The sequence below is a fragment of the Malus sylvestris genome, chromosome 16 (assembly GCF_916048215.2).
Source record: "Malus sylvestris chromosome 16, drMalSylv7.2, whole genome shotgun sequence".
NCBI lineage: Eukaryota > Viridiplantae > Streptophyta > Magnoliopsida > Rosales > Rosaceae > Malus > Malus sylvestris.
In genome coordinates, this window is record NC_062275.1 from 8,018,842 (window position 1) to 8,043,077 (window position 24,236).

The 24,236-nt window shown below is 37.6% G+C and overlaps 3 protein-coding genes across 8 annotated transcripts in view; all 3 read left to right on the forward strand.

Annotated features, from left to right (window-relative positions):
* LOC126608030 (small ribosomal subunit biogenesis GTPase RsgA 1, mitochondrial-like) overlaps positions 1–8,002 on the forward strand; it is an 87,028-nt gene extending 79,026 nt beyond the window's left edge. The window contains exon 6 of the mRNA XM_050275781.1: positions 7,992–8,002. The gene's annotated coding sequence lies outside the window, so the exon portion shown is untranslated. The remainder of the gene's footprint in view (positions 1–7,991) is intronic.
* LOC126608029 (cytochrome P450 78A5-like) lies at positions 107–3,141 on the forward strand. The gene is made up of 2 exons (XM_050275779.1): positions 107–1,147; positions 2,270–3,141. Exons 1-2 carry the CDS (start codon positions 164–166, stop codon positions 2,870–2,872), a joined length of 1,587 nt encoding a protein of 528 aa, XP_050131736.1. The 5' UTR covers positions 107–163; the 3' UTR covers positions 2,873–3,141.
* An 11,529-nt stretch (positions 8,003–19,531) lies between the features above and the next one.
* Positions 19,532–24,220, forward strand: LOC126608031 (uncharacterized). 6 transcript variants are annotated; one of them, XM_050275786.1, is made up of 8 exons: positions 19,532–19,850; positions 20,424–20,635; positions 20,920–21,053; positions 21,277–21,373; positions 21,533–21,673; positions 21,814–22,089; positions 22,840–23,177; positions 23,783–24,220. In XM_050275786.1, exons 2-8 carry the CDS (start codon positions 20,479–20,481, stop codon positions 23,996–23,998), a joined length of 1,359 nt encoding a protein of 452 aa, XP_050131743.1. In that variant the 5' UTR covers positions 19,532–19,850; positions 20,424–20,478; the 3' UTR covers positions 23,999–24,220. The 6 variants fall into 6 exon arrangements, with proteins under 6 accessions (XP_050131743.1, XP_050131742.1, XP_050131741.1 ...); XM_050275785.1 differs by having other exon boundaries at positions 19,533–19,850; positions 20,381–20,635; positions 21,533–21,712; XM_050275784.1 differs by having other exon boundaries at positions 19,533–19,850; positions 20,429–20,635; positions 21,533–21,712.
* The last annotated feature ends 16 nt before the right edge of the window (positions 24,221–24,236 follow it).

Consider the following 24,236-nt stretch of genomic DNA (forward strand, 5'->3'; position numbering starts at 1 on the left):
CTTAACCATGGTTAACAAACTGACCTAGGCCCTTAACCCTAATCAACTTTCCACGTACTATATATTCAAATCAGCCCACACTCCATCCTCATGACAAATGTCTGTTTCTAAGCAATTCCACTAGCTTTTAGACTTCCCCGCTTAACTTCAAATAGTTATAGTTATGAAACTCTTCGTGCTAGCCAACCTTTCAATCTTAGTCTTTTGGTTTGGAGGTACGACGTCGTACTCAAACTCTCTCACTCTCACTCTCTTCCTCCTCTCATTCTTCTACCGTTTCCTTGTCTCTCTATGCCACTGCCTTGTCCCCGGAGGTTTTGCATGGTCATGTTACAGTCATACCCAAAATTCTCAAAACGGTTCCAGCCTCCGGGGACCAGCTGGGTGGCCTATACTAGGATTCCTACCCCATCATATGGGTTCTCTTGCCCACCAAAAACTCTCCACTATGGCAACTTCACTCAAGGCAACAAGGCTCATGGCATTCAGCTTAGGCACTACTCGTGTCATCATCAGCAGCCATCCTGACACTGCTAGGCAAATCCTAGGAGGCTCGTCATTTTCCGACCGTCCGATCAAGCAATCAGCTAAGTTGCTAATGTTTGAGCGTGCCATAGGGTTTGCTCCTTCAGGAACGTATTGGCGCCACCTGCGCAGGATAGCAGCTGTCCATATGTTTTCACCAAAGAGAATCGGAGGCCTAGAAACCGTAAGGCAAAAAGTGGCCGATGAAATGGTGGTGACAATTTGGGATGAGATGAAGGAAAATAGGGTTGTGGGATTAAAAGCAATATTGCAAAAGGGTTCTTTGGATAACATAATCCAGAGTGTTTTTGGCACTAGTTATTTAGGTTTAGAGAAGGAGGTGAGTACTAATCTAACGTTAATGTTGCTAGTTAAACAAGGGTACGACTTGATTTCTAGGTTTAATTTGGAGGATTATTTTCCCTTGAGGTTTTTGGACTTTTATGGTGTGAAGAGGAAGTGTCACAAATTGGCGGCTGAGGTGAAGTGTGTGGTGGGGCAAATTGTGAGGGAAAGAAAAAGAGCAGGAGATTTCGGTGGCGGCAGTGACTTTCTCAGTGCCTTGCTAGCTTTGCCGGAAGAAGATAAACTAAATGATTCAGACACGGTGGCTGTTTTGTGGGTGAGCCATAAAAAATCTCTCAAACTTTAAATTGTTCTTGATATAATTCACTATATTTGCTCAATATATATGTATATGTATATGTATATATATATATATATATATATGTCATTTTATATATTGTTGCATGCATCATATAATATTGATCACATCTTTAATAAACGTACAGATTCATAAAACCAGATATATATTGCTTCGATAACAAATGTGATTAACATTTCGTATAAGATTTTTATATGACCCTTACATACGTGAATAACTGCCAATTATTAATTCACATATACTAGAACTTATCAACTTACAAATTAACGATCATCTATATGTATGTGAATAATTGTTGTTAAGTTTATTATAGTTCGTTTGACAGATCAATAATTATGGGGGATATTTTTCCCTATAGGTCCCAGGACTTTATAAAAGTGACAATCCAAAATCCTGCTGCAAAAGCTATCTAGAGTCATGATTGAATAACACCATACCCTAGCTGCTAACTTGGCATTTGACCATAAGATTCTAAATTATAATATGGTTCCATTTAGAGTCGGTTTTTCTTGAATGTATATTTGAACTCAATTTCAACACGTATTTAAGTATTAAATTTGATTTAGCAGTCTTTTATCACTCTTTTTAAATCATTGAATCAAATACCATTGTCAAATATATCAACGCTAAATGCTTCAAAGTAATCAAGAAGATTGATTTAGACTCCGTCATCATTAAGTTAAAATTAGAAATTGCCACAATAAGATGATGGAGAACCTTTCACATGCTATTTTTGTTCTTGGGGATTAATTATTGATATTTTTATCCATTATCCACTAGGACTAAATCATACTCCGTACGAATTTTATCTAAGTTTGGCCTATATTATGGCGATCTATATTATTAAATATCTCTTTTATGCTATCCACGTTGATCTCTTTCCTGTTTACCATATTTTTCATGGGACTTTAAGATTCTTGGTGGAACATGCACATTGCACTAATTTAGATTAAATTAACATATATACTAAGATTTGTTTCCCTAATAATTTTGATCTCCTAGCTCCTAGTACAACCATAAGATTTTCTGTGCTTAAATTAACCAAGCCTTTTTGTCTTTTGGTTTTGTGACATTATCCAGGAAATGATATTTCGAGGGACAGACACGGTTGCAATACTTCTGGAGTGGATTATGGCAAGGATGGTCTTACACCAAGACATCCAAGCCAAAGCACAACAAGAACTTGACACACACGTGGGGAACAATAGGCACGTGCGAGACTCCGACCTTCCAAACCTGTCTTATCTACAAGCCATAGTCAAGGAAGTTCTCCGAATGCACCCTCCGGGCCCATTGCTGTCATGGGCCCGTCTTGCGGTCCATGATGTCCATGTGGACAAGGTCTTTATCCCAGCTGGCACAACTGCGATGGTCAATATGTGGGCCATAACCCACGACCCATCCATCTGGAAGGACCCGATGGTGTTTAGGCCTGAGAGGTTCATCGAGGAGGATGTGTTAATAATGGGCTCGGACCTCAAGCTCGCACCATTTGGATCTGGTCGGAGAGTATGCCCAGGCAAAGCGTTGGGTTTAGCTACCGTGCATTTGTGGCTTGCTAGGCTTTTGCACCAATTCAAATGGTTACCGACGGAGCCTGTAGACCTTTCAGAGTGTTTGAGGCTCTCTCTCGAAATGAAGAAACCACTCACATGCCGTGTTGTCCCACGCAATGCATTATGAGTTAATGAAGCTCGCTAAGCTAGTGTAATGAATAATTAGGGGAAATATAATGCAGTGCACTGATTGAAAATTGTGCAATGGTGTGAGTAGTGATCGAAGTAGCTAGGGCGTGGTTTGCATAATGTATCTGAGGCCAGGAAAATGGGGTTAGGAAAGGACACTCCAAACCTCTACATAAAAATGTATGTAAGGAACCTTTGGCTCATGAACACTGTAAAATATTGTTTTGACTATTTTATAAAAGCTAGTGGTTTGAACTTTTGCATGAATGTTCAACGTCTTACTTTATTACTGCCAATATATTCACGGTCCTTTATAAACCATATGATGTGACTCAATATAAAATAAGCTCGTTAATAAAATAATTAAGTAATAATTTAATTATTAACATTCACATTATGTAGTTTATAAATATGGTTAAATATATGGTTTTTCTAGTATTATTTTTAATAGTTTATTAATTTATTGACTAATTAATAACTTATTTGTGACAACCCATCCCTAATTTTACAATTTTATAAGGGAACATTCGATAAAATTAGGGACGGGTTGTCACATATTAATTTATCAAAGTATTCAGTATTTCCCTAAGTATAATAATCGTACTTAGCTTCTCGTTTTATTTCATTGTTTCCCCAAGTCTAATAATCATACTTAGCTTCTCGTTTTATAAACTGACAATTCTATGTATTTTTTTAACCAAGTAAAATTCATGAATCAACTTATTTTACCCCAAGATAGTTTGTACATTGCTTAAAGTACTACATTATTTTATTTTATGAACATTTAACTAAACAAAAACCCTATTTAAATAAACAAAACAACACATCATATGGTTCTAAAAAACGTTAGGCGCTACTCGGACGGCGAGCAGGGGCCTAGCGCCTAGGCAGACTAGGCAAATTTAGACTTATTATATATTATATGACTATAATTACTTATTTTATTGATATAATATGATAGTCTAAGAAAAAAAAGCCATTATTTAAATAATTCATATAACATTTTTTAACATTTATATATAACATATATATATATAAATTTATTTATATCTCCAACTTTTTAAAAGAGAACAAAACCATGCAGTGTGCCAGTAGCCAGTAGGTGGTTTCAAAATAAAAAATCGGGTTCCACTCCACCTCTCTCACATTCCCAAAGGTGGAGCCCAGATCAAAACCACATTTTGACCCATTGGAAAGTGAAAACACTATTCCCATTAAACCCTTTCATTTCTTCTTCTTCATTAGCTATTTCAGAAGCTCAAAACTAAATCTGCAACTCGTGCCGACGAGGCTCTGTATCTCTCCCTCTATTCGTACTCTCTCTTCCCTATCTACTCATAGACGGCAAGCTTCAGAAGCTCATCGAGGCTAAGCTTCTACGTACGACATCGGAAGTTGCAGATTTGTTGCGAGAGTTGCAGTGAGTTTGGGATTTGTAGTCGCCTTGACTGCAGCATAGCACCGCCTAGACCGTCTAGAACGCCTAACAAGCACCTATGCCGATTTTTAAAACACTTATAAACAATGATTTCTCATCTCAAAGGTGTAAAGAAATCAGGAAACTATTAATTTATATATTTCGTGGACCTATACAAATTTTTTGTAATGTATTATCTTTTAAATATAGCGATTATTAATTTAACAGTTATTCTTAAGTTGAGATCGGCTCAAAATGTTATTTAACTGATGATATTAAATTATCGAGATTCTACTGTATACCACTAAATAACTAGATATGTTACAACTTTCAACCAAAGTAAAAGAGATAAACCGAATCTTGGTTTTTAAAGATTAAATATGATTAACAATCACACATTGACCACATACAAGTCAAAGCCGCCATAACCACTAAACATTGTCAAATTAATTGAGCCCGAGTAGGTAAGTAATCCACATGTGGATGATACGATCTAAACTGTAAAGCATGCATGGCTTTGGTTCAGTAGTCTAGCCTTTTATTTTAACTCGAATTAATTATAATTAACCCTTTATATGACAATTAATTAGTATGAAAAGTAGATCGCGAATCCTTACTTTCACATTATTATATCTCACAAAAACTTAAAGTTGAATAACTAATTAAAGCCTCCACTTAATTAAATATCATCCATAATTATTTATTTGTTTAAACAAATGATATTATATATCTACATTAAAAGGGAAGGGGTTGACTTAACCTCACAATGAACTAGCAATAATGTGGTTCAAATTCGTTTTTTGCGAAAATCGAACCTAAGACCTCACACTTACAAATGAAGAAGAGTATCACTAAACTGTAGTACTAAGTGACATGTAATTAATCTTTATCTTTAATGCTTTGATTTTTTTCCAAAAAAACATTTGTAAGGTAACTCGATTAGAAGGTAAATTAATTAATCGAGCCACTTGCAAATGTTCTTTTGGCGTAAATTGTTTTCAAGAACAGATTAACATCAAAATCGTTTTCAAAACAGTTTATAGTGGAGTGAAGAAAGAGTCTTTAAAATCCATCAACTTAAAAGGAAGGCACAGCTAAGTGATGAGTTTTTGAGTTGTGGTTGTAGCAAATTATTGTCCCACCAAGATCTGCACCATCCCATTCTTAATTTGGTGTGACTAATTATATTGCACAACAACATAGACCATATATATTTACCGAACGTGCTCATTTTGCTTGTCCTTATCAATTGCATTTGGAAAACAAACCATGTTCCTGGTGACATGGATGAAATTCTCACATTTATATATGGCTTATTTTTAGCTTTGGTCTCTGGAACTTGATTTTTATTTCACTTTACTCCTTGTAACTTAAAAGTTGTCAATTTACTTCCTGAAACTCAAAATTTGTTCCACTTTGTTCTCTAGAACTCGATTTTGTTCCCATTTTGCCTACTGAAACTTGAAAATCGTCTATGTAAAACTCAAAATTCGCTTCACATGCCTTAGATCTGTTAATTTCTTATGTGGGTTTGATTTGGATGCGCCATGCTAATCAATTTCTTTTTTTTATCTTTTTCAACTCTTCAATTTCTTTTAAACTTAATATTCTATGATTGTTGAATGTTAACTCATAATGGAGATTTATACTCAAAGTTATTGCACATGTGGCATAGTCTTATTGGTTGTTGGGTCTCACATATGTTTCAGAAGGCGACCTATAAGTTTTAGGGAGTAGAGAGAGTCCACAAGTCAAAGTGAAACGATTTGAGTTTCATGAATAAAAATATAACTTTTGAGTTACATGGGCAAAGTAAGATCAAAATGGAGCTTCAAGAAACATAGTTAAAAATAAGCCATTATATATATATATATATATATATATATATATATATATATATATATATATATATATATATATTGAGATTTCCAATAATATTATTAAACAAACGTATGTTGTTAATTAATCATGTGTAAAATTAATGTAAAAAGTCTCCCGTCGAAAGCATGATAGAATAAAATATAACTTATAGCGAATGTTTCGATTTTCTAATTGCACTCAAGTTTTTTGTGATAAAAAACATCATACATGTGTTTGGTTAGCATGTGATTAAGTTGAGAACAACATTAATGTTTGACCAATTACTAGTTGGTCGTTGGACCTCCTCTATAAAATCTTGAGAATTATGACATCAGTTAAAATCATGCCTATGAATTTAATTATGGAAATAATGTTGTGCAAGGAAGACTAATTGTGGAATTTACAAAATTATAAAGAAATATATATATGTGTGTGTGTGTGTATCTCAAATCTTAGCCCCAAAGGCATCTATTTTTGCTAATAATAAAGCCTTAATCTGCTTAATTTGTACGGATTGATTACTAAAGATTGAAAACCACTAGCTGATCACAACTAACAAGTCATTAGGCGTTTCCAAGTGGTATGCATTTAGTTGATGGATAGAGATGGATCATGAAGAGAATATTAATGTGGACCAACCCATATACCTTAAACTTGTACACAATGGCAAAGATATTTGAAGGCATGTCCTAAAGTTTAGGCTTTTTCAGATCCAAATCTTTAGCTTTTGTCCAAAGGCAAATCACTTTAACTCACCTTTGCTTCCCACATATATATTGCATGTATGACTTGAAATTGCCATGTTGATGCGCCACAAGTTCAATTGGGATCCCCCATGCATGTAATATTTGTTGAAGTTCATATATTTTTCTTTTTGGTTAAGCTTCTTCTACATGTAGATATTGCTAAATTAGTTCAACGTTTGAAGGTGTTCCCAAATGTAGTTTTGAGTTATAATGACATATTATTTACTTTTTCATTGTCTTTTTATGGTTTGAAACACAAAGTACTTGTCCACGATCTTAAGCACTACAACTTATTTTTTATATGATTTTTAGATAGTGAGAACGTCGATAAGGTCTTGAGTAGGGCTATCATATGAGGCAGCTTACTAATCACAAGAGGATGGGACTCAATGTCAGAGGTTCCACCCCGTGCGAGTGACTTGCCCTATGCCAACCATATTTTAAATACTCTCTTATTGATCCATCAATAAATGTAAATAAACTATATAAGACTATTGAACTCATAAGTAGGGGCATATCCACCTTGGGACAAAGTAGGTGATCAGTTGACCTTTTCAAGCTTAGAAATTCTCCATAAAAGATTAGGGTGCTACACTTTAAAAATTTGAGATGACCTTGCAAGTTGCCCTTCAATTGCTCGATGAATTACATCTATGGACACTAGGTTGGGTAGTTGCTACTCTCATGCTTTTGTATGCATTACTATGGCCATCTGTTGGAGGCTCACTCGGCATACGTTAGCATCTGTCGGCATTTTCGTTCAAAAGCTATTGACATCAATCGATATACTCGCTCGAAAGTTGTTGGCCGGCATCTACCAACAGGCGTGCATGACTTGGAAAACAATCTCAGGCCTACCAAGACTCAATAAAATACCAATTTACATGTTATTTTGTCCAAAAAAGTTTACGCACCACACACACTATTCTTATTGATTCCCTAAATAAGATTTCCTAGATCTGTCACGTGTTTCATAAGTTTACTCAACATAGTTATATTCGTCAAGTTGATTTCCATTGTTTGTGCGTAAGGACTAACTAATTACGGATGTGTATATCTAAGGCAATCATCCATGCATGCGCGCATTACACCAGTAAAGTTTGAGTGTAAAGGAGCAAGTGGCTTATACTCTTAATAAATATATATATATCAGTATATTGGTTCGTTCCATGAAAGGAACTAATTAATAATTTGTGTCGAACAGATTACAGTTATGGATATTCATTAATTACAACGAGGCTTTTGTTAAGTTGTAATCAACAAGGTTTAGGAGTACCCTATTCGTCTCTTAATTGGATGATGATCACTTACTTGCAATTGTATTGTAGCATTTGACTGCGTACGTGGGGTTGTTTTTCGAGCATTAACAGAACAGAAAGACAACAATAATTGAAGAAAAAGTTCATCAATATCTGCATGCAAAATAACAAATAATACTTTATTATATCTTAGGGGAGTGCATTTTACAGTCCCCAAAATACTACCTAACACTGTAATATGGTGGTCCTAGTGTGTTAACTAATTTGGTAGGCCGACTTGGATAAATATTGGATGAGATATGATTGGACTTTTAATTAGGTACATTGTTGAGAAAACATATTTGCATTTTTATGATTAACGTATTTTTAACGTACGAATATTATAATCAGAACTAGTCGTCATTTTTATCATCATCGAACGATTATACATGTAAAACAATCATTTAATTTAAATATTTTTTAGTCATCCGTTCGTGTCAAACCAATCGATGATTTTGGTAGCAAATAGCATTATCATGACAAGCCGTTCATCTGTTTGATGCATGTGAATGGCTAGAAGATCTCCAAATTGATTGATTTTTTCACATAGAAAATTGTTATTGGCACTTTAAAATTTCTATACTTTTAAAGAAAAATACACTTGTGGGAAGTAAAAAATGAGATTTTTAGAGTACCAATAACAATTTCTTTTCACATATATGATCTTTAGATGATGATAAAGAGAATCAACGGTTCCTATTACAATTTTGTACGATGAATATATGTTAATCGTAAGTGTTGGGGAAACCAAAAGTTAACATTTTATTTAGAACTTTCATGATCATGTTCACAAAATTAATACGAAAAAAAATGTGACTAAATCCGCTTTGGGCCTTAACTCTAAAATTGAGCCCAAATATGAAAGTGGGTCACCGTTTGATGGGCCCTTCATTGCATGTCGTGGTTAACACGTGGAGGGTAGGTGGAGGCTGCTTCCGTGGCCTTCGCAGATATGAGGTTCAACTTTGAAAATTTCAAAAAGATTCTCTCAACGAAGCACTTTATAAAACACAATTGTTTTTACAGTCCTCCAACTCTTGAATTCTCAACAAGTCACCCAAAATAAAAACAGCTTAATTGTATTAAAACCTTTACTTATTATTCTTTCTTCTCCTTTTGGCCAATTGGTCATAAAAATACACTCTCTGCTCAGTTGCTCGTAATTGAAATGTATATACTCTAAACCTCTATATAGGTAGGTATAATATTGGGACCAAATTAATTTTGTGCTCATTTGAAAAGTACTTTTAAATGACTGAACGCGCTGTTAAATAACATATTTTTGGGTTCCAAAAGCACTTGAAGTACTTCTTGTAATAAGTCTCAGTTATGTGTTTCTTGCTATAAGCACTTAAAATGCTTTTTCAAAATTAACTTCAATTTTGTGGTAAGGATTGGTTTCAAACTACTTTATATAAAACTGCTTTCAGTTATTTAAAAACATTTTCAAACAAATCATTTATAACTTTAGGAAAGTTATTACTTAATAGTGATATGACACCTGATCTTCAAAATTTGATGCATGTATACATGCAGTGCTCTCTTTAATACTTCTATGTAAACATGCTTGAGAAGCTAGAAACGTTTTAGCTTCACCAAGATGATTTCAACTCTTAAAAATAAATCAATCTCAAACAATTATATATATATATATATATGTTTATACCATATTTAGGGCCTCGTATTTAGATCTCGTACAAATACTCGAGGGATTTAAATGTAATTATGTGATAAAGGAATGGGCAAATATGCAATAAGTGAGGAGTCCTTATTCTATAAAAGGACCTCTCACCCTCACAATTGGGGGAGGCCATTTCCTAGGCCATCAGAGACCTCACTCTCTCCCTCAGAGGCTCTGAATCTCTCTCCCTCACAAACAGAGAAATACATAATCAATGTGGACGTAGCCTAAACCTTGGGGTGAACCACGATACATCTTGTGTTATTTACATTTCTTGCAGATTCACAGTCGGATTTACGTTGTTCCAAAACCTCCGGTTTTGTGCATCAACATTTGGCGCCGTCTGTGGGAAACGATACGAAAAGTTGTGTCGGTTCTCTTTCATTTTTTTCACCTCCACCGTGAATCTGCAGAAACCCAGAAACTCCATTCCTGGGCTCTTTAAAAAAAACCACAGTTTATTCTCTCTCTCTCTTTTTCTCTGTAGAAAGCTCTTAAAACCCACTAAGCTCGCACAAAATCTTCGGCTCCTTCATTCCCTCTTTCTCTCTTCTTCCTCTCCAATCCTTATCCTTCTTCCTCTTCTTCTCCTTCTTGCTCATCTTTCATTTCCCTAAACGCCCCTCTCTTTCCCCAAAATTCCCTCAAAGTCTACCTAGCAGACCTTTCCAGATCCCTCAACTATGGCCTCCTCGAAAAGTACTGGGCTTTCGGCCCCGATTCCCGCCTCCAAATGGACACCGACCACCAAATCCCAGACTCCCATTTGCCCAAAAACCTTGAATTTCCACCCTATCCAGATAATCCATTGATCAAACAGTACAGCGCCGAGTACTGGATTTTGAGGGACCTGATGACCCGTCCAGAACACAGAATTGGGTCGTTTGCCACCCGAGTTTTCGATGCCGACGAAGCGGACGTTGTTTTCGTCCCCATTTTTCGCAACCTTGAGCGCATAATTTCAGCTGGCTACGACTAAAAGGGTGTTAAGGAAGAAGGCTGGGAATGAGGATTATGAGAGGCAGATGCAAGTGGTGGACTTTGTGAAGAACACTGGACTTGGAAAAGGTCAGGTGGAAGAGACCATGTGTTTGTGCTTACGGGTTGTGTTAAAACTTGAAGCATTTTTGGCAGACCCAGTGGCAATGTGGCACGTTCGAACAGAGATAGCCGCAGCGGTCCTTCTCGTTGTAGATTTTGGAGGGTGGTACACACTCGAATCAAGGTCATCAAATGGCAACCCATCAGATGTGATTCAGCACACACAAGAGTCACTAGCCTTGCATGAGATGGTTACTTTCAGTGGTGGGGATCCTGGGAAGAGCACCGAGAAGATGCCCACTTTCATTATGAAGGGAAGCGTATGTTCCAACCATGCCACTTTCTGAAGAAAAAAAAAAACCCACGAGACAACTGTGAAGAAGATAAGAATTCTTTATTCTTTCACTATGCCTACGCAAAAAAAGAAGAAGGAGCGGGGGAGATCAAGAAAAGACATCAAGAAAAGCAGAAAGCAAAAGCAAGGAATAAACACTCCACCAAAATGATGTAATTTATTTTTATTATCTTTCGGAGATATCTATATAAACCCCATCAGAGGAAAAAAAAAACGGCAAGCCCAAAATAATGGGCTACAAGCTCATAGTAATGGGCTGCAATGTCATATGGAGGGCGAAGACCCATATACCCAAAAGAGTCAGGCCCTCTATTATCACCAACTAGGTAACCAAAAGTACACCCAGTATTCTAAAAATTATTCGGCAACCTGCTGCTATTACCACCAACCAGGTGATCAAAAGTACGTCTAGTACTCCAAAATTATTCGGCAACCTGCCGCTATTACCACCAACCAAGTGATGAAATGTACAACCTGTACTCTAAAATCATTTGGAAACTAGTCATTCATGCCACCAACCAGGTGATGAAATGTACAACCCGTACTCTAATATCATTTGACAACTAGCCATTCATACCACCAACCAAGTGATCAAAAGTACGCCCAATACTTCATATTATACATGAGCATTACTCATGTCAATCATACATAAACATTCATGAGCATCACTCATATCAATCATACATAAACATTCATGAGCATCACTCATGTCAACATTCATAAGCATCACTCATGTCAACATCCATGAGCATCACTCATGTCAATCAAATATTCATGAGCATCACTTATGTCAATCAGCTTCGAAAGCTTCATTTATAGAGCTCCAGCTTCAAAGCTTCACTTGCAAAGCTTCACCTACAAAGCTTCAGTGCAAGGTATACAAATACCGCCTCCGAACAACCGCCACTTCGGCCCATACATGGATTCAATTTGAAGTCTCCAGCCAACAGACTCTATTGACCGAAGACTTGGGGGACTACATTATGTACCATATATTGGGCCTCAACTGGGCCTCATGAAAAATACTTGGGGAACTTAGCCCATTACTTATGTATTAAGGAGCAAACCCTTATTCTATAAAAGGGACTCCCTCACTTTCATTAGAGAGCACCCATTATTCATGTACTGATAAGCGAGCCCTTATTTTATAAAAGGGACTCCCTCACCTTCATTAGAGAGCAACGCCACCAGCTGAGCAACCGCCTTGCCGCGAACATCACTCCTAACCCATCACTTATGTATTGAGGAACGAGCCCTTATTTTATAAAAAGGACTCCCTCACCATCATTAGAGAGCATCGCCGCCTACTGAGCAACCGCCTCGCCGCGAGTATCAATTCAAAACAACATCTAGTTACTTCGGTCCACACATGGACCGAATGTCAAGTCTCTAGCCAAAAGACTCTCTTGACTGAAGACTTGGGGGACTACTGTTTATACCATATTTAGGGCCTCGTATTTAGATCTTGTACAAATACTCGAGGGACTTAAATGTAATTATGTGATAAAAGAATGGGTAAATATGTAATAAGTGAGGAGTCCTTATTCTATAAAAGGACCCCTCACCCTCACAATTGGGGGATGCCATTTCCTAGGCCATCAGAGACCTCACTCTCTCCCTTAGAGGCTCTGAATCTCTTTCCCTCACAAACAGAGAAATACATAATCAGTGTGGACGTAACCCAAACCTTGGGGTGAACCACGATACATCTTGTGTTATTTACATTTCTTGCAGATTCACGGTCGGATTTACGTTGTTCCAAGACCTTCGGTTTTGTGCATCAACAATATATATTAGGATAATTGTTATTAGCACTCTCAAATCCTCATTTTGACTCCAAACTTTATATATTTAGAAAGAGAAATACACTTACAAAGAGTGCATAATGAGATTTTTGGAGCTCAAATAATAGTTCTCATTTTTTAGTTCATCTTAAACTTTTATTTGTGACATTACATATTTTTGTATTTATTGACACTTTTTACCATATGGATGTGAGTTCCCTTAATACGGGATCTAGAAAAAGCATAACTTATTATAACATGAAGTTTATTCTCATACATAACTGACCCAAATTGAAAGTGAAATTTTTTATAATGATTATCCTTTATTTTTAATACAGATACATATTATCATTTGATAAACTTTATAATGTTTATAAACTACGACTAAATTAATAATTGTTAAATGGTTGTGTTTGGTTAACTTTGAGTCAAAGGGTGGAGCTAGGAATTTCACTAGAAGATGGCTAATTTATTTTCCTTGTAGTACGAGTGATTGAGGTGTTGGAGTAGACTAAATTTTTGTTTTGTACGATATTAAACTTAAGTTTTTTATAAGAGAGGATCCTCCAATTACATCAGTTCATCGTACATTATGCAGACAGTTTTCGTCAGGTACTGTTTATATTTAATTTTGTTTGTACCACACTTGACCAATCCCGAAACTACTGAGCATCGGTCAACGTTATACCGTCAATGATCCACATGAGTTTCCCTCAAACCAAGAGGCCAATCATAGCGCGACACATGTCAACATCAGAGGTCAATCACAGCGCGACACATCAACACCGAGAGCCAAATCACAAGGCGACATGTGTCAACATCAAAGACCAATCACAGCATGACATGTGTCAAGGCCAGAACAAAGTTAGAAACTCTATTCTATAAAAGGAGATCATTCTCCCACAATAATCCCTAATGTCATTTGTACTAAATCATTAACTAGTACTCACTAAAGTAGAGATTGAACCTATGTACTTGTGTAAACCCTTCACAATTAATGAGAACTCCTTTACTGCGTTGACGTAGCCAATCTGGGTGAACCACGTACATCTTGTGTTTGCTTCCCTGTCTCTATCCATTTACGTACTTATCCACATTAGTGACAGGAGCAATCTAGTGAATGTCACAAACTTGACACTTTTTGTTGTACCAAAGTCCTCACTGATTTTGTAACAAATTTTAAATAAAAAAATTGACAATGATTTCTGACCGTACGATGTATGATGAACGGATGTAATTTGAGGATTTCCGAAATCTTCACAAAGAAGATCTGGCGATGATCTTCACTCCTTCCATAACATTCTTACTTTATGGATGTATGTATGCATTATAGTGTTCATTTTGAATATTTAACTGTTATTAATTCATTTATTAATAATTAATTCGTCCTTATTGCAATTAGTTTAATCCAACGTGGGTTATCCAACAAAATCAAACCAACATTGATGGTTTAACTGTTTAAGTCTAATATCATGTGATATGAATATAACAAATTATATATATACTAAAAGAGAAAATTGACTGAAACACTCAATATGATTCCAATTTTACCCGCTTATTTGTTATTATTTAAACTTTACCGATTTGCTGTCAAATGGAGAATGTTGATGCACAAAACCGGAGGTCTTGGAACAACGTAAATCCGACTGTGAATCTGCAAAAAAGTAAAGAACACAAGATGTATCGTGGTTCACCCCAATGTTTGGGCTAAATCCACACTGATATTGTATTTCTCTAAGAGGATTGTGAGGGTGAGATAGAGCCTGTCTATGAGAGTGAGGCTTTAGGATCTCAGGCCTAAGGATTAGCCTCCTCCAATGAGGAGAGTGATGGGTCATTTTATAGAATAAAGGCTCCCCACTTATTACATATTTACCCCTCTATTTATTACATAATTACATTTGAGTCCCCCGAGTATTTATACGAGGTCTAAATACGGAGGCTTTAAGTATGGTACAAACAGTAGTCCCCCAAGTCTTCAGTCAAGAAAGTCTTTTGGCTGGAGACTTGAAATTCAGTCCATGTGTGGGCCGAAGTAACTAAATGTCGTCTTGAACTGATACTTGATATGAGGCGGTGCTCAAAGTGAAATGATGCTCAATTAGAAGTAGCACATGTTGCGAGGCTGCTCGGCTTGTGGCTTATATTGCCTTGGTTGGCTCGGCTTGTGGCGTTGAAGGTGAGAGAGTCCCTTTTATATAATAAGGACTCGCTCCTCAATACATAAATGATGGGCTAGAGTTGATGCTCGCGGCGAGGCAGTTGCTCAGTAGGTGGCGATGCTCTCTAATGATGGTGAATGAGTCCCTTTTATAGAATAAGGGCTCGCTCTTTAATACATAAATGATGGGTTATGAGTGATGCTCGCGGCGATGCGGTTACTCAGTAGGCGGTGATGCTCTCTAATGATGGTGATGGAGTCCCTTTTATAGAATAAGGGCTCGCTCCTCTATACATAAGTGATGAGTTAGGAGTGATGCTCGCGGCGAGGCGGTTGCTCAGCTGGCAGCGATGCTCTCTAATGATGGTAAGGGAGTCCCTTTTATAGAATAAGGGATCACTCATTAATACATAAGTGATGGGCTGTTAGTGATGCTCGCGGCGAGGCGGTTGCTCAACTGGTGGCGATGTTTTCTAATGATGGTGAGGGAGTCCATTTTATAAAATAAGGGCTTGCTCCTTAATGCATAAGTGGTGGGTGCTTTCTAATGAAAGTGAGGGTGTCCCTTTTATAGAATAAGGGCTCGCTTCTCAGTACATAAATAATGGGCTAAGTCCCTCGAGTATTTTTCATGAGGCCCAGTTGAGGCCCAATATATGGTACATAATGTAGTCCCCCAAGTCTTCGGTCAATAGAGTCTGTTGGCTAGAGACTTCAAATTGAATCCATTTATGGGCCGAAGTTGCGGTTGTTCGGATACGGTATTTGTATACCTTGGACTGAAGCTTTGTAGGTGAAGCTTTGCAAGTGAAGCTTTAAAGCTAGAGCTTTGTAAATGAAGCTTTCAAAGCTGATTGACATGAGTGATGCTCATGAATGTTTATGTTGATTGACATGAGTGATGCTCATGGATGTTGACATGAGTGATGCTCATGAATGTTGACATAAATGATGGTCATGAATGTTTATGTATGATTGACATGAGTGATGCTTATGAATGTTTATGTATGATTTACATGAGTGATGCTCATGTATAATTTTGGAGTACTGGACGTACTTTTGATCACCTGGTTGGTGATAATAGCGGCAGGCTGCTGAATAATTTTGGAGTACTGTGCGTACTTTTAATCACCTGGTTGGTGAGGCATACTGCTGAATAATTTTGAAGTACTGGGCGTACTTTTGATCACCTGGTTGGTGATAATAGCGGCAGGCTGCTGAATAATGTTTTGTAGTACTGGGCGTACTTTTGATCACCTGGTTGGTGGTAATAGTGGCAGGCTGCCGAATAATTTTTTATAGTACTGGGCGTACTTTTGATCACCTAGTTGGTGATAATAGAGGGTCTGGCTCTTTTGGGCATATGGGCATTCACCATTCACATAACATTCCAGCCCATTATTTTGGGCTTGCTGCTTTTTTTTTATTTATTTTTTTTTTTTTACCCTCTGATGGGATTATATAGATATATGCGAAAGATAAGAAAAATAAATTACATAATTCAAAACAAAGGTTTCGACAGTTGCAGATTGTTGGTGTGTTGCTTTTGCTTTTGTTTTTTGCTTTGCTTTTGCTTTCGTTTTCTACTTTGCTTTTGCTTTCTTCTTTTCTCTTTCTGCTTTGCTTTTGCTTTCTTCTGTTCTCTTTCTGCTTTGCTTTTGCTTTCATTTTTCTCTTCTTCCTTTTGGCATATGGCAGACAACACAAAGGAGAATAATAATAGAAATATTGTAAGAAAACTTATCTTCTTCCTATTTTCCACTATTGCTCGTGTTATTCGCAGGAGATGGGATCCGGGTCGACGACTGCCTCGACTGTGAGGACCTTCATATCAGTGGTATGAGTATACTCACTGCTTGCTTTGGCACCGCGTGGGATGGCTGCAGCCAATGCAGCTGTAAACGTCGCAATATCGGAAGCATGGCGAGTCATCTTCCCTGACCAATCAAACATTCTCTGAGGGTTCTCCACTTTGATCCGAAATGCAATCAAAGCGTCCATTTGCTTGTTAAGAACCGCAGCTTCCTTCATCACTTGGTCAACCTTCGACCTGTAAAACTTGTCCACATTATCGAACTTGTCATTAGGCCTCTTGAAGTACTCCAGCTCCTGAACTCCGCCGCCATTAGAAACGTCGTCTGGTAGCCCTCAGAGCCGTTTTTGTTGATAGAGTTGACAAGAATGGCCTGGCTCTCAATGTCGGAGGTGGAAGACGGGTTAGTGGGCTGCTGGGTGTGCCTACTTTTTGTCAGACCGCTGAAGGCTCTGTACAACGTGAGCCTACGCTTTAGGCCGTAGCTACGGGGCGTGGCGGCGGCCGGTGGGTCGGGGTTGTTTCTTCGTTTGCAGACTTGAAAATCAGACTCACAGACTCAGTTGAAGTTGACACTATCTTTTCTTATCAGGAATGTCTTCGATTTTTTATGTTGACACATGAGACCCTGTTGAAAAAACGGGAGATTTGCCTTAACCCACCTGAAATTTACGTTGAGCCGGAAGACTGACGGGTTGGGGCGGCATTTTGGCGGCACGACACTGTCCTAGATGACGATGCCTGTGGTGATGTCGTTCACCACACCACCTTGACCTGCCACGTTGCTCTGTCTGGCCAGGATGAATATGCTTTTAACATGTTGATCTGTTTTTTGGTTTGGTTCGCCTGATGAGGTGTTCTCAGTGTTGCAGAGAGAGAGAGAGATATAGAGCAAGTGGGAACAAATGGGAGGGAAAGGTTGGGAAATATTTGACCTCTTACTCTGAGAGTTTGAGATTTGGATCTTTTCTGTTTCTGGGTTTTTTCTGGGAAAGCTTTAGGTTGTTGGGTTTTTGCAGATTTTGTAGATTCACGGTAGAGGTGAAAAAATGAAAGAGAACCGACATAACTTTTCGTGTTATTTCCCACAGACGGCGCTAAATGTTGATGCACAAAACTGGAGGTCTTGGAACAACGTAAATCCGACTGTGAATCTGCAAAAAAGTAAAGAACACAAGATGTATCATGGTTCACCCCAATGTTTGGGCTACGTCCACACTGATATTGTATTTCTCTAAGAGGATTGTGAGGGTGAGAGAGAGCCTGTATGTGAGAGTGAGGCTCTGGGATCTCGGGCCTAAGGATTGGCTTCCTTTAATGAGGAGAGTGAGGGGTTCTTTTATAGAATAAGGGCTCCTCACTTATTACATATTTTCCCCTCTATTTATTACATAATTACATTTGAGTCCCCCGAGTATTTATACGATATCTAATTACGGAGACCCTAAGTATGGTACAAACAGAAAACAAAATGACGACACGTCTGTCTTCACCGACTCAATTTCTTAGCTTTTTTCTCGCTCTACTCTCACCGGCTCGCTTACATCTCTTAGCTTTGTGATCTGAAAGGCTACTACATAAGCTTGATTTGTTCAAATCGGCAACAACTGTAGAGGTAAGCTCTCTGCTAATTAGTATATATATGTAAATATGATTGTAAATATGTTGTACATATATGTATAAACATAGTTGTAAATATGTGTAAATAAAGTTGTAAACCCGTAAATAGGATTGTAAATATTGTTGGACATATATGTGTAAATAAAGTTGGAAACATAGCTGTAAGTATGTGTATATAGAATTGTAAACATCGCACAGACATTTTTGCTTGTATACTTTAAAGTTTGATGCCTACCTAGATTTTTTCATCTGGTTCTGGTCCTTACGGTTTGATTTTGTCTCTCACGTTTTGCCTCATTATCTTGTTTTGTATCATTTCCTTCATTAAGTACACTAAAAATAATATTTTAAATTAATGATTTAGGTATGAGTTTATAACTGTTCATGACTAGTTGGTCTAACGATACTAAATTTTGTTTGGTTATCAAAGTGCAAGGTAGGGAAAAACGAATATAAGATCTCAAATGAAAATAAATGTTTTTAAGCATTTGATTTACAATTTTAAATGATGTTTGATAGTGGTGACCAAATGCCAATTGAAAGATCATAGAAATATAGAGCCATGGCGGAATATCCAAAAGTCAAGGGTAAAGTTTAGAAATTTCGTAAATTGACGTACCTTGGTAAATGAAATTAAGACAAATACCTAGCAAACATTATGTCTCCCTCATCGAAATTTCAGCAAGAAAAGGAAAAAAACAATCTCTCCCACCTTCACATCCCTCACTACATTCCAAAACGAACCAGCAACCTCCATCTGCACCGTCGAAACTAAAAAACCCACCACGCGTCAATCATCCAGAAGAGAGTATGCTCCACACCCACACCAGCGAGTACAAAACCTTCCTCTGTCACCTTCATAAGAAAGTGCTCAACCGATCAAAAAATTTCAAAACATTTCAAAAATATTCAGAGAAAATTTCGGTGAAAGTTATTTATCATCACATCCCTCTGTTCAGACAAAATAAAAAATTCGATCCCTTCCGACTTTTCCCTCTCTTTTCCCTTGGAGGGAAAACCCTTCCAACTCCAAAACCCCCTGCTTTTCAACGAGCAGAGCAAATTAGGGTTTTCGCAAATGCTCAAGCTTCACTGACTGCGATCTTTCTCTCTGCTGATTCGCTGTTTGGTTACCGTTTGGTTACAGGAATAGCGGCGGCAGCTTCCGGCGTCTTGTATTCCGGTTTGATTTTAGCTCAGGTACAAATGGTGGAGTGAGAATATTTGGTTTTTGGTTTAGCTGGAGTTTGTAGCTCTGGTTTTTGTAAGGTGCATTTTTTTGAGCTGAATTTTTAGGGTTTGTTTGGTTTTGATGTTTTGCATGTTGGGTTTGTGGGGAAATTTGTGTTATTTTACTTGTGAGAAATGAATGGAGTGAGATAATTGATTTGATTTAGGTATATTTTGGGCTTCAGTCAGTGATATTGGTTAATGGGTTTGTAGGGTTTAATCTTTACTTCGAACTGTTATTAATTGCATAATTTTCTACTAATTCAGCTTAGTTTTGGGGGTACTCTAGCTACTGATTGATTTTTCGGTTCTTCGTTTAGTTTTTCGGTTCGTGGTGAATTTTTCCCGAACCAATTGTTGCAACTAAATGTACAAAACTTAGAAAGGCTGCATTTTTCATTTACCCCAAGTTTTGAAATCTTGATTTGTTTGAATTAGAAATAGTTGATTCGCCCGTATGGAATGATTGATTCTTAGATTGGATGTTATTATGCATGTAGGATGCTTAACTGATTTCTGAAATTTGAATCCTTTCTTCTGAAGTCAAGTAGGCACACCTGCAGCCTTCTCAAAACTAAGTTGTTTAATTCAAGTCAAAATGCAAACGAAGAAAAGAAGTTCTGGAAGAACTGCTGCGCGAGAGCATGCTAGCCCCAAGGTCACAAGAGCTCAGAAGAAAGCGTATGAAAGTGTGCAAGTTGTGGAAAAGAAAGTTGCAGACCTAATTACATCTTCAGCAAGGAAGCAGAGAATACGTAGGTTACCTTCTTACTTGTTGCACAATAACCTCGGGAAATGTTCCTCGTGCTTGCGTGGAATATATTAGTGCACGTTTACTTCTAAGTGTTGAGTGTCCACATCCCCTGGACAAATTACTTTTGGTATAGGGTGGTAGTATACTGTTATCAATATTGGCAATTTTGAAACTTTTGCTCTTCGTTTTGTTTGTCGCCAAGATTTTATCTTTATGGTTATATTCTTATGTAGAACATGTCCAATTACTGTTTCTAAAACGTCATCTTCTTACCGCAACTTTCAGGTGGCACTCATAAAAAGAACGGGGGTGCTGTTACTGCAACCAATTCAGATTTGAATTATGATTCGATGCGTGATGAGACTGCTGACACTTGTTTGGGGCATGATGCTATGAGTGATGATTGCATAGAGATTAAGGTAATTAACTAGCTATGCCATGGCCGGCTCATTTAAGTTGTAAGGCATTTTATATGTTATGCTCCCACACCCCACCCCCCCCCCCCCCCCCCAAAAAAAAAAAAAAGAAGAAAAGAAACAGAACATTGCCCTGAGCATTCAGTATTTAGAAATTTCAGAACATTGCCCTGAGCATTCAGTATTTAGAAATTTCTCAAATTGTACATATCATATCATACTGCAGGATTGTATAGAGGGAACTGCTGATTGCACAGCAGAAACAATATTTTCTCCTGCCTTTCACATAACCAAACATGCCGAAGGTGAATCTGATAATGGAGGTAGATGAACACTCATTTTTATATTTTATATATGTATTTCACGTCTATGATTATGTAATTGTGTCTCTTTCCTTCTCTATTATTGGTTAGAAAGATCTCATAAAAAAGTTTTGTGGTTTTCTTAGGAATGTTGTGACCTTACGGTTCTCTTTTTCCTAGTTGATTTTGTTAACTTCTATAGAAATGGAGACCACAATTTTCATCAAGATTGTGAAATAATGTACTCAAGGGTTGATGTGCTGAATGGTCATGTTGTTCAAGAGACTTCCGAATCCATTGTTAGAGGCGAGAGGAGTTACTGTGAGAACTCATTTTCTTCAGTAAATATAACATATCCTGGTAATACAAATGAAATGAAACAAAAATGCATGAGCAAAATAGAAGGCACAAAACTATGTGGTATGTGGCACAATTAATGTGTATCCTCATTGTAATGCCAGTTGTGGAGCCAGCCATTATCTCTTCTGAAGTCTCAGCCATATATCTTGCCATGAGAAATTCCAAGTTGGAATGTGTGGATGAGCATGGTCAGGAGCCCATGTCAACTGATTTATACACAGATGATGACGAGAATGAGGAAGTTGATGACTTTGATCCTTACTTCTTTATCAAGAACTTACCTGACTTGTCAGCAGTTGTTCCAACTTTTCGGCCGATGCTTTTACCTAAACAGACACGGCGTTGTCCTCCTACTAGTCTTGTTTTGGACTTGGATGGTGAGAATAATGATAGACTGTTGTATCATTTTTTTATCATTATTCATTATTCACATGAGAGGTCGCACTTGGTGCGATGGCAAGTGCCTTCGCCCATGAGCGGTAGGTCTTGGGTTCGAGACTTGGGAGCAGCCTCTCCATAAATGGGGGTAAGGCTAGCCGACATTCACCTCTCCCAGACCCTGCGTAAAGCGGGAGCCTTGTGCACTGGGTACGACCTTTATTCATTATTCACATGACTCTCAACTTAGGAATGATTTGTAACTACAAATCTCATTGCATTGAGCTTGATCTTTGCCTGCTTTCTTCTGCCAAAATAATCTGGATATGTCTGAAGACAGTAACTTCCTTTTAGCAGTTTTTCTTTTGTCATCTTTATGATGAGAGTCAAATAGAACATTTGTTGATAATGTTTCAGTCATATGCCATTTATCTTCATTTCAATTGTTTATTGCATGATAATTGTAGCTGTATGGTAGGATGGGGACCCGTGCATGAGCATTTTCTCGTTGCTGGTTCTAGTCTGATGGAAGATCTGATTTTAAATTATAGTCCAAATTTTTGCATTTGTTTTTCTTTGTAAGGAGTGCCAAATGTGTCCTTTTCTAGGACATAGGCGTGCATTTTTATCTCACTGTATTGTTTAATATGATGCAACATTTAGTCCTTGATTTATCATCCCTCGTTTGTCGATGATTTGTTTGAACTATTGGTTGGACTTGCATGCTAAGACGGATTTTGATCTGGCAGAAACTTTGGTACACTCCACACTAGAACCTTGTGATGATGCAGACTTCACTTTCCCCGTTAATTTTAACCTCCAAGAGCACACAGTATATGTCCGATGCCGTCCTCATCTCAGAGATTTTTTGGACAGAGTTTCCAGTCTTTTTGAGATCATAATATTTACAGCTAGTCAGAGTATTTATGCAGAGCAACTTCTAAACGTGCTGGACCCAAAAAGGAAGATATTTCGCCATCGTGTTTTTCGGGATTCGTGTGTTTTTGTGGAGGGGAATTACCTCAAAGATTTGTCAGTTCTTGGTCGTGATTTGGCACACACTATCATAATTGACAACTCTCCACAGGTATGCTATTCCAACCTTCCCTGCTCTGCCATTAGCAGTTATTTGTGCACTAAGACCTTGAAGGTGATTTATTGAATTTATTGTCTCTAGGAGAATATTTTGGCATAGTTTTTGGAATGTATTTGTTTGTTCTTGGATCAGTGAGTTTCTGGATAAGCCTAATATGGTGATGAATAAAAGTGAGTTGAAGGAAGCTCCTTCTAGTCTTCTGGTGACATTTATCAGCATTATATATTTCCAGTCACTCGTCGATCATTCAGCAGTTGCTTGTAATGTACATCATTAGTAGGTTCCCTTGCCTGCTCTGAAATGAAAATGTAGTCAGTCCTTTCTAAGCTTTCGGTCAAGGCATGTTTGGATTAGTGTCAACGGGATATCTCAGATTTCATTTAATGAACATTTACGACACGGGATCGCAGACTTCATTGGATCTCTTTGTCAGGGACATCGAGTCAAAATATGAAATATGAAACACGAACACAACTATAATTTATGCCAATCTCAGGAGGAAACCCCTAGGATTATGTTTGTCCTTTCTTCAATACTATTAACTTTGTTTTTTTCTTCTAGATATAACATTTTTGAGTGCGTGGGCCTTGTTTCAGGCATTCGGGTTCCAAGTAGACAATGGAATACCAATCGAGAGCTGGTTTGATGATCATTCCGATAAAGAGTTACTCTCCTTGCTTCCTTTTTTGGAGAGCCTGGTCGGAGTAGAAGATGTTCGGCCACTAATTGCAAGCAAATTCAACCTTAGGGAGAAAATAGCTGCTGCTGTTTATCCTTTTAGGTCAAACAGCGGCGATCCTTTCGAAAGGTGAGCCTACAACCAGTTTCACGGTTTGAAATCTCTTCGGGTGTATTTCCTGTACTTTTAGTTTTTTTTCTACCAGAAACGCTGTTCTGTTTGTTATGAAGTTATGTGCTTTCATTGAGAAAGACGGAGATACAATCGGGGTGTAACATGGGTCAAAGACTCAAATACAAGGAAGACACATAAAATTCTTGATAGAAAATTTGCTTACAAATAAGTTTCCTACCAATTTAATGGTCTTATGA